This window comes from Lutra lutra, chromosome 2 (genome assembly GCF_902655055.1).
Source record: "Lutra lutra chromosome 2, mLutLut1.2, whole genome shotgun sequence".
Lineage (NCBI taxonomy): Eukaryota > Metazoa > Chordata > Mammalia > Carnivora > Mustelidae > Lutra > Lutra lutra.
Genome location: NC_062279.1, coordinates 209599027 through 209609588, shown reverse-complemented (window position 1 = coordinate 209609588; position 10562 = coordinate 209599027). Strand labels below are relative to the sequence as shown.

At 41.2% G+C, this 10562-nt stretch overlaps 1 protein-coding gene across 1 annotated transcript in view; it reads right to left on the bottom strand.

Moving 5' to 3' along the window:
• Window positions 1-9138: 9138 nt before the first annotated feature.
• Window positions 9139-10562, bottom strand: part of LOC125093919 (vesicle-associated membrane protein 714-like) — a 30192-nt gene continuing 28768 nt past the window's right edge. The window contains 1 exon segment of the mRNA XM_047719671.1: window positions 9139-9984. Coding sequence (XP_047575627.1) covers window positions 9847-9984 — 138 coding nt within the window. The 3' untranslated portion in view covers window positions 9139-9846.

The window sequence follows — 10562 nt, the reverse complement described above, 5'->3', positions numbered from 1 at the left end:
TGTGCTCATTTGTTTGAATGATTTTATTTCCATATTTTGAAGTCTTAGTTTTTGGTTAGGGCCTTAAAATATCTCAGACTGGTATTTGAAGACATTGTTAGCGGTTCTGAGTCATTTTAAGAAAGTGTAACTGGGAGTCTGATGGATTTAGGATTAGGGCAGAAGAGTTCCTCTGTTTTTTATCATTTGTTTTATTTGGTAAATGTAAAAATTGGTAAGCTTTGAGTTGGATTTGGTATCTGTTACTGGCATTTAGGAAATTGATTCATCAGTTTGGAAAAATCTCTTCAAATTATGACTCAAGAGAATAAATGTTCTACCCTAGTGGTAATTTAAGACTCTGTCTAGCCAGCTAAGTCAAGCCAGACTGCTAAGAAAAATTAGCTAGAAAAAAACACTATAAATGAGAAATGATCTAAATTCTGTAAGTAGTAGAGGGAAGTGATTTTTATAATAAGTATTGGTTTCCTTTGTGGAGTTGAATTGTTTGTTAAGAATAGACCTCCCCAGTAGGCAGACATCTTAACAAAAATGAGTGCTACTAAAGTAAGTTAAACTTTCACAGTAAGTTGGGGGCCCGCAGCGTGTTCCTGTGACCGTACTGCACACAGCTTTGCTTGCTTCTGTGTTGTGTCTGGCTGCTCTGCGCCCTGCCGTAGTGTTTGAGTACAACCGTAAAAGGCCAAGACATGCAGTCTCTGACCCTTTACAGAAAAGGTCCAGAGGCCCCTGATGTAAGTCAGAGAATTTGTGTTGGGATGGTTAAGAAGCATTGTTCTTATTTTCTGTAAGTAGTCCACATCAAAACTTTTTTTAAACAGGAGTTAAAACTGGTTAAAGAAATGATTGAAGAAATGAGGTTTGCCTACATTGTCTAACACAAAGCTCTCTGGTTTTGATTCTCTGTTGTAATGTTGAAATGCCACTCTGGCCCATGATCTGGTAGATGTAATTAGAAAACAGACTATCGTGTACTCCGCTTTAATTCTTTGCCCCTAGAAATTTAATATTTTGAGTTTGGGATGATTCGTTCCCACTTCTGAGTTGCAGGGTTAAGGAAAAGCAGCTTGACTTTTTTATACTACTTGTTTCCATATATTCTCAGTCATACTGAGGTTCTTTCTGGTCCATTTTAGGCATTAGGTCTTGACCAAGATGAGTATGCTTTTGTGCCAGGCACTGATGTAGTTCCAGATTTGCAGAATTGAAAATTTCTCCCTTTATGCAGATCAGTCCATCACCCTCATGCTTTTCTTCTGTATTTCAATCTGAACGCATCGCCCTTGAGAAATAGTTGAATAACTGTTGGGGCTTAGCCATCATTCTGGGCTTCCGTTTGCCTGTCCATGTAGATCCTCCACTTTGTGAATTTCAGAGCTGCTTTTTGTGCAGCCCATCCCTCCTGCTCCGGGGACCTCCCTGTCCAAAAGGGTCTGTTATACCCTCTCCGTGGATCACTCGTTTTTTTTAGAGTTGTAGGTTGAGTGAAGAAATCGGATGGTACTTTGGTTGGTTGTTCATATGAAGTATTTTTACTCTGAAATTGCTCAAGGTTTTATCTGTATCCACCGGTGTTCTCAAAGTCCATGATGGGATTATTTCATGTATGCTGTTGGATACTCTGTGGGTCTAGCCGGTGTGTAAACTTCTCTTCAGTTCTGGGGATGACTACTGAGATGGTTCTTAGCTCATCCCATTCACGACCCGTCTTTTCTGTTCTGGAATTTTTGAGTGTAAGCTCTAGACCTCTATTTGCCACTTGCAGTGTTTGAAGTGATTTTCACAACTCTTACAGCTCTTTTTTTTTTTTTTAAAGGTTTTAATTATCTGATTTCCAAGACTCCTCCCCCTTTCAACCTGTGTTATAAACAGCAACGTATTCTTACTTGGATACACTATTTTTTCCTCATGTCTGAGGTTATTAGTAATAACTTCAAAGGTTTGTTTCCAGATGCTTTACTTTCCTGTCACTTAGGCTTCTGCCTTTCATATTCTAAATTTCCCTCAAATGTTTGGGGATCTTTGGCTCATATTTAGGAGTGGGCAATTTAAAAGCTAATTGGATGTTGTGAATTGGGCTAGGGCCTTTTTTCCTTTTTTTTTTTTTTTTTTTTTTTAGATTTTATTTATTTGACAGATCACAGGTAGGTGGAAAGGCAGGCAGAGAGAGGAGGAAGTAGGCTCCCTGCTGAGCAGAGAGCCTGCTGCGGGGCTCGATCCCAGGACCCTGAGATCATGACCTGAGCCGAAGGCAGCGGCTTAACCCACTGAGCCACCCAGGTGCCCCATGGGCTAGGGCCTTTTACTTTTGGGGTTCACTGTTGAGTGGACTGTCATTTTATTAGGAACCCCTTGATAATCTCTTTCCCCTCCCTTTTGCTAAGCTGGTCAGGTTCACTGGAAGTCTTTGTCCACTCCCCTGCCTGAAGGGTAGAACACCTGGCTGCAGTGCTGGGATCCAGTGAGGGAAGGCCGACGAAGGTTCTGAACTCTTCGCTTGCTCTCTTCCAATTACGTACAGAGAGCTCCTTTTCTTGCCCACTTCCGGTACTCCGCTTTCTGCCAGGAATGTAGGGCTCGCTTTGTCAGTACAGAAGAACTTGGCGTTTAACTGCTTGTCAAACAGACTTTGAACCAAGCCTCTTAGTTTTACCTCTTTTTAAAGGTACCTGAGCTGTCAGTTACTGCGCCTTTGGGGTGTTCTGTGGTACAGTTGAATACCTGCGTTGCTGATGGCATATTCGGTTTTCTTGTCTGTCTTTGAGTCCTTTACCAGTTCATCAGCTTTGCAGTTTCCAAGATTCTGTCGCTGTTGTCTCCTCTCCCATTCTGTGTCATGGTTTTTAAATGTTGTCTGCCCCCCCACCCACCAGCTTTTTAAAGTACTGGGTTTTAGTATGGTTTCAGAAGGGACTAAAAGTGATTTAACTGCTTTTTAGCAGTGTTTTTTTATTTGCGTGGGGGTGGATGGTGATGCAGGATTTGGGGGAACACAAAGGGGTAGGTAAAGTAGAGATAGTATTCCAGAACAGTACCTTCCAGAATTTGGCCACCAAAGTATGTTTTACAGTAAAGTTCTTTATTACAGAACAAATTTGTTTATTAATGGACAGTGTTAGGTAGCTTTGATTTAAATTCACCAGTTTCACAGACCTACCGGATGCGTCAGTCCCACTTCTTTTCAAGTAATGTGTGAGCTTCCTTGGTCTGCTGTCCTAGTTCAAGTTTTAATACCTTTTGCTTTACTAGATGTGTGCTACCAGGTGAGTTGTAATCTCTCTTCTTGGGGTTTTGGGTTTGTCTTTCATTCCTTCCTTAACCTTCAATGAATTTCTTAAGGTTGCAAGTTTTGTTTACTAATGACTATTTCCACGCTGGGTCGGCAGTTGCTGCATTGTTGTGCACAAGTTAGTTATGCAGAGCACCTGTCCGGTTGTCATTCATGCAGAGATAATTTTGAAAGGTGGTTTCATTAATATTAGGATCCAAGTTATTAGATCTTTGCATTCTATATGTGCTTTTGTTTTTTCACTGCTTGGAAAAGTTCTTTGAAATTGTTACCTTGTACTTTAAAAAATACTTTGTTTAGTGTTTTGAGGTATTGGGAATTTTGAAAACCAGAACCGAATTTGTTTGGTTCTGAAATACATAATTTTATTTGGTTTGGGGTCAGATTAACCTGAAATGTCAAAATTAGGTCCATACATAATATACTAGCACATCTCAGTAAATTTCTTTGGTAGCATTTTACTTAGTGTAATTTACCAGCATTCTGACATTTAAGCATGATTCCAAACTATTCATAAAACCTGATATGTACTATCGGCTTTTGACAGGCTAAGAGTGCATTCTTGATCCCTTCGTGGTTGACCATGTTGGCGAGTCCAGTCTGACACTTCCACAGCTGAACTGATTCTGGCAAGATGGAATATCCGCTTGTGCAGACTGAGTCAGCTTGGCTTGTTAATTGCTGTTAGTTACCTATAATCTGACAAATTTGGGGAAGGATTGATTATAATCCTCATTTCAAGAGGCTTGCAGAATCAGAATTGTTTGGGGCTGTTGCCTGGGAACTTGTATATCACCCCCCCCCCCCAAGTGATCTTTGCTACAGTAAAGTTTTACATATTGTCCCTTTAAAATGGTTAAATATGCTGTTTCATAAGGATTTTTTTTTTTTTACTTTTATCTTGTGTAAAGACAAAGATGCATGTTCCATAAATCTTAACACCACTCCAGCCTTTGAATCATGAACTCCTCTAAGTCTAGCTTAAAAAAAAATTGGGAAGACTTTGTATCCAAATGAGTGTACAAGACGACAGGGAGCAGCGGTGTGCCAGTGGGGGAGGGCTGCAGGGCCGCAGGAGTAGCAGTAGCCTGGAAACGCGGCGAGTCGGCTCAGTTTCAAGTTTTCTCGGCGGAAACGCGGCGAGTCGGCTCAGTTTCAAGTTTTCTCCGGACATGCTCTCATTGCATGTCGCCCATCTTTGGTGTGTCAGTGCTACTTACTGGTCCTTGATGAACTGGCTGTCAGCAGCTCTGGAATTGTCTCAGGTGGTTACATACTGCCCCACTGTCCTTAGTATCTTTCAGGATCTCCCGTAATTCCAGCAGCCTCCCATTTTGAATGGCCGGAGTATGGTAGCCTTAGGTAATGACTGGTATCCAAGGGACTGTGCAATTTAGGAAGACCCAAGTAGTGGGTAACTGTTGAGTATTAATTTTCCCCTGTAAGCTCTGTAAATTTGGGGGGAAGGAGGGCTCTAGGACTGTGAAAAAAGGACTTTACAAAATTATTGTGCTACTTATAAAAGGTGAGGCTTCATAGGAATTAGTAGATCGTAAGTAAGAGCAAGGTGTTCTTTGGTAAGAACAGTTCAGATCAGTTACTTTAATGGTCATGAGAGGAATTTTTCAGTCCAGAGAAAGTACAGATAGCTTTGCATTAACTCGTTAAACAATGATAGAGGTTATTGGATTTTTTAAAATTCTATTTTGAGAAACTTAAGACACTTGATCAGAAGACTGTTTCCTTCAAGGTTATTTGGTATATATTTTGTAACTGGATAAGCTATATTTTGTTTGCACTTAAGAATTTGAATGCAAGGTTACTTTTCTGGATCTTTTATTTCTCCCAAAAATAAAATACTGGAAGAAACTTAAGAGGTCTGTTAATGTCAGAACCTAAAAGCAACATTTAACATGTCATGGAAGGTCTGCTTTGAATAAGTACTCAAGAAAAAATTCTATAATTGCCCTATTTTTTGGTTGTATGGATGGCCTTGGGTTACACAGGGTTAATCACATTTTTAGAAGACACTTGACAATCTCACTGATGAAGTGGAACCCTTTAAAAAAAATTGGAAGATGGCTCATTACAGTGTAGTTAAATTGGCTAAGGCAATAAAACTTTGAAATGCTCAGAAATTTGTTGTACACTGCTACAATCACTGATATATAAAGCATGCTACTACTAGTCAATTAGTTTTATGTGTTAAGACTATCAGCATGTCTTTTTTTAGTACCTGGTTGACTTGATTTTAAACTAACATGTTCTCTGTACCACTTAACATTTTCAAGACCTTCTCCAGCAAATTCTGTTAGAACCAAGTGTTTCCATTTCTAGAAGCCTATTTTTAGTCTTCATATTAAGTTTATAGTGGGCTTTATGGGGTTTTAATTTGCACTAGATTTTCTTTTCTGGAAGATTACTTATGTTCAAATTATAATGTAGTGCTTTTGTCTTACAATTAAACTCTTATAGCACTCATGCATTTTTTGCACTGTATTTTTCTTTTCTTTCTTTTTTTTTAAGTTAAGCTTTCCCCTCTTGGATGAATACCTTGAAATAACAGGTCTTATTTTCTTAGTTGAAAAGGTAAGACTACTATCATGTTTAAAATGTCATAATAATGTTAAATGATGGGATTCTTTTGAAAGATTAGGTGTAATGGTCAAATAGTGCTTTAAGTTGAAGAGTCACTGGATTTAATGGAAGAAAAAAGGAAATTTTGAGTTTTTTCCATAATGTTCATGAGGAGGAATAATAGGAGTAGGAAGACTCTGTGGAGATGCTCTGTCTTTTGTCTCTACCGGTTTTGCTGTCAAATGTGAGGCACTGAGAGAGCGGCTGGTGGGCATCTGCTGGTCATGCAGACGTGTAGATTTTTCAGAGGATGACATATTGTATTAGATGTGTAAAGTAGCGCTAATGTTAGCCAAGGTATTCACACTCTGTGTAAATACAGAGGAAGCCTAACAACATTGCTTCACTATTCCATTTCCTATGTGTCCATTGAGAACTTTCTGAGGAGTATGGGTCAAGTCTTACTGCTGGCCTGTGGGAAGAGGTTGTCATTGTGGCAGGTCATGGTGTGGTGCCGAGCGGGTCTCTGCCACAAATAACTGGTCTATAACCAGCTTGTGATTGGCCTTTTTGTTCTAAAGATCAGGCCAAATTAAATAATGGGTTTTGTTGTTTTAGTCTCTGCCGTGATTCTATAATGAGATAATATGAAATTTTAAAACAAGTTAAAAGAATCCTTTTTAAAAGATTTATTAAGATATGTGAGACATTCTATTTCAATTTCTTAGAAATTGAAATAATTAGTAATCTAATATAGTCCGTGGAAATAATTATTTCAAATGAATGTTTCTGAGGTCCAGCTCTGTTATTTGCCCTGTGATGCTGGGCAAAGAAAATTGGACTTCTGCAAGCATCAGTTTTTTCAAGTGAAAACTGTCTTCCTCAGGTATGGGTGTTGGATGATAGGCATCTAAGAGTTCTTTGGGGTTGGTGGCTCTTTATTGTGATATGAGGCACACACTTTGAGGCCGTATCTCAGCCTTAAGTAGACACTTGAGGGGGTAGAGCCCAGGCATCTCTATCGCTTAGGTAAATCAGATGATTTAGGGTTGAAAACCAAAGCTTCATATTCATTGCTATGACTGTTCAAGAGCTGTGGAAATCATGCATATGAAAACATATCAAGCATTAACACCTGTATGTGCTGGGCGACCTGAATATGAAGAGTATAATACGGCCAAGCTTGAGACATATGGCTGTGCACTGTAATGGCATGAGTGCCCTAGCCATCTGCCGGGACTCCCCACTTTGCTTCTGTAACACTTCTGGGTTTCCTGAAATGAGCAGAAAATAGGCTAAAACAATATGGATTATAGAATAGTGAGATACCCTTTATAGAGGTAAGAAATAAAGTCATGTAAGCATTTTTGTGGGGAAAGGAAGAATGATAGGTGGTTGAGTTTTGGGATTTAAAATGTAAGGTGTTTGCATGATATCCAGTAGAGAGTTAGAAAACAGTTTGGAATTCAAAAGAGGCTATTTGCTAGAGAAGGCAATGTTAAGGGAGTAAATGAAAGCACCGCAGAGAGCGGGGAAATGAAGAGGACACAGGCTGGGCTCTGCGGCAGCCCCGTCGACGCATGAGTGCACAGCCACCTGCACCCCCATGGCCCTCTGTGTCTTCGTTTGTCGATCCGGTTTTCTTTTACGAGCCCCGTGGAATCAGGCAAGTGACACTGCTTATCCTTCAGTTTTCTTGACTGTAAATTGGAAATAACAGTCCCGACCTGAGGTTTGTGGGGATTGAGAATCTCTGAAGTACTTAAACAGCTACTGGCACATAGTAAATGCTCGGTCACGTCACTGTTGCTGTTGACGGTCTTTGTCGAGATAAATTGAATTTCTTATAAGATTCCATTACTATCCCACTTAGAACCCATGAAATTTTCCTCAGTGACTGAAGCTGGTGTTGATTATCTTTCTGGAATTTATTCTCTGCCGTGCAATGTACCACTTAAGTAGACATTGTTATTTTAATGTGTTTGTGAGTTTTATTGGTCTTGCCTCCTCAGTTGGAATGTAAGCTTCCTTTGGGATTAGGTCCATTTCTTATACTTCCATTTATATAGCACCTAATTTCTCAAACATCCGTTGTCTCTATCAATGTGACTTAAAATAAATCCTGATGTTTTAGAACTGTTTGGGTGCAGAATAGGAGCTGAACAATATTTGAATGCAGAAGTAAATGAAAAGTCTAAGATTGCCTTAATATTTGTCTCTTTCTACTCAGGCATTTTCTGACAAGGGTAGCACAGAGAGCAGGTAAATGCTCCTTATTAAACAAGTGCTTTTCTTCTTCCTAACTCTAAAGTTCTAGGAAAACAGGCATCATGTGGAACTCACCGCCTGCAACTGGGGTAACAGCCTGTGCCTGGGTTAAGGGTGCTCCACGCGGGGAGCAAGGAGATGGTCACACGCTCTTCAGTTCTAGGCTCCTGGGTATTGGCATCCTACTGTGTGACACTGGGGAGGGGGGAGATGAGGTGATCCTTAGGTTGATGTCTGGTACTCACGATCAGCAAACAGATATGTTTTTAAAGATTTTATTTATTTGACAGAGCACCCATGAGCTTGGGGAGGAGAGAGGGAGAAGCAGGCTCCCTGACTAGGCGCTCGATCCCAGAACCCTGAGATCATGACCCGAGCTGAAGGTAGGCAACTTAACCTGCTGAGCCACCCACGTGCCCCCACAAGTGTATTTTCTACAGGATTACAAATTACAGAAATGTTGGGAGACACTGGATAGGCCTCAAAAATAACAGCAGCCAAATACGTGACGGTTCCTCGCCTCACGACCCCCTCTTCCGATCCCGGTCTCTCCCCAGCCGCCTCACAACAACCTCCCAATCTGCAAAAAGCGAAAATACTCCCGTCTTGCGTCTTATCTGGCCCGCAGTTAACTCACGGCATGAGACAGTCCACTTCGGGTTCAAGGGAAGGGTTTCATATATGCACAGCCGGTACTTGAATAAGTGACATCTTCAGCTTTCTAGCCCTGTGACCCTGAACATGGCATTTAGCTTGGCGACTTTCTCATCTGCCAAATAGATTGCGAACAAACATTTACCTAGCACTTCTTTGCCAGCCACTGTTCTATGTGCCTTACATTATATTTAATAGTTTCTACCTCTTTATGTCATTGTAAAATTGATGAGAGACTTTTTTTTTTAAGATTTTTATTTTTATTTATTTGACAGAGATCACAAGTAGGCAGAGAGGCAGAGAGAGAGGGGGAAGCAGGCTCCCTGCTGAGCAGAGAGCCCGATGCGGGACTCGATCCCAGGACCCTGAGATCATGACCTGAGCCGAAGGCAGCGGCTTAACCCACTGAGCCACCCAGGCGCCCAATTTAAAAATTTTTATCCAAGGAAATGTCTAGTATAAAACAGTGGGTTGAGCTGTCATTTCAAATGAAAGAATATGTAGAAGAGGTGAATGTCTGTTTCTGGACTGTGTACTCGTGTTAAGACTCCTATTTCTAAGGAAATTAGAAGTTCACAGTCATTTTTTTTCCTAAGGAGTAAGATAATAGAGATTTAATGCCACAAACGCAATCATTTTTTTCCCTAGGAAGTAATAGTTAACACTCAGATAGTGCTATGTGGTAGATATAATGCTATGCGGTATTGCTATCAGCTCCATTTTACAGATGAGGAGACAAGGGCACAGGTTAAATAACTGGTCCAGAGTCACCCAGCTGGTATGTGGCTGAGTGGAGGGTTAAGCTTCAGTGATGTGATTCCACGGTTTGTGCTCCTCGTCTTGACTAAGGGATGAGAGGCTGGGAAATAGCTGGAAGTGGGAACAACAAATGGGACTGCAGCAGGGATGAGGCCCACCGAGGCACGAGGAAGGACATCCAAGCCCCACTTCCTGCAGACTTCCTGCACCAGAGGATACTTTCGTAATTGCTGGTTGTGGACTCCTCTGTTTACACGTAACCATTTATTGGTAATTGCTGGGCATGGGGAGGAAAGGGGTCAGGTTGGTATCACATTCGTACTTAGAAGAATGATGATGATGGAGAGGAGGATGACCACAGTGATGATTATGACCTTTCTGAAGTGTTTCCGCCACATCCTCCTAAGAGCCTTTCTCGTTTTTTGGGATTCTTTGGCCTGAAATAAAAATGAACACAAACATCATGTTTTCTTTCTGTATGTGGATTCATGGGCACAGCCCAGTCCTCCTCAGAGCTGTCTGAAAGCATAGCCTGAGCTTGGTTTTGACCAGTCTCAGAGTCTCAGTAAGCGTGAACAGCTTTTATGGTATGATCAATGCACCAAGATTCCAGACGCCCTCCCTACTGTGTTCAGCTGGGCTTGTGTGAGCTTTGTTAACTCCATGACCGCGACCAGGTTACTCACTCTTTGAGTTTCAGTTTCCTCATCTTCACTTCATGATTTCATTTAAATCCCTTACAACCCTATTTAAAATCGCTACTCCCCACCCCCATGGTGAGCCTGGGTAGCTTGTTGGCTAAGCAGCCGACTCGTAATTTCAGCTCAGGTCATGATCTCAGGCTCATGAGATGAAGCCCTGCGTGGGGCTCTGCGCTCTGCATGGAGTCGGCTTGAGATTCTCCTGCGCCCTCCCCCTGTCCCTGTCCCTGCTCACTTACTCTAAAAAAATTAATTCATTAAAGACATTGCTACTCCCCTCTACATCCAGAAAAATAATATTCCCCTTCAATACA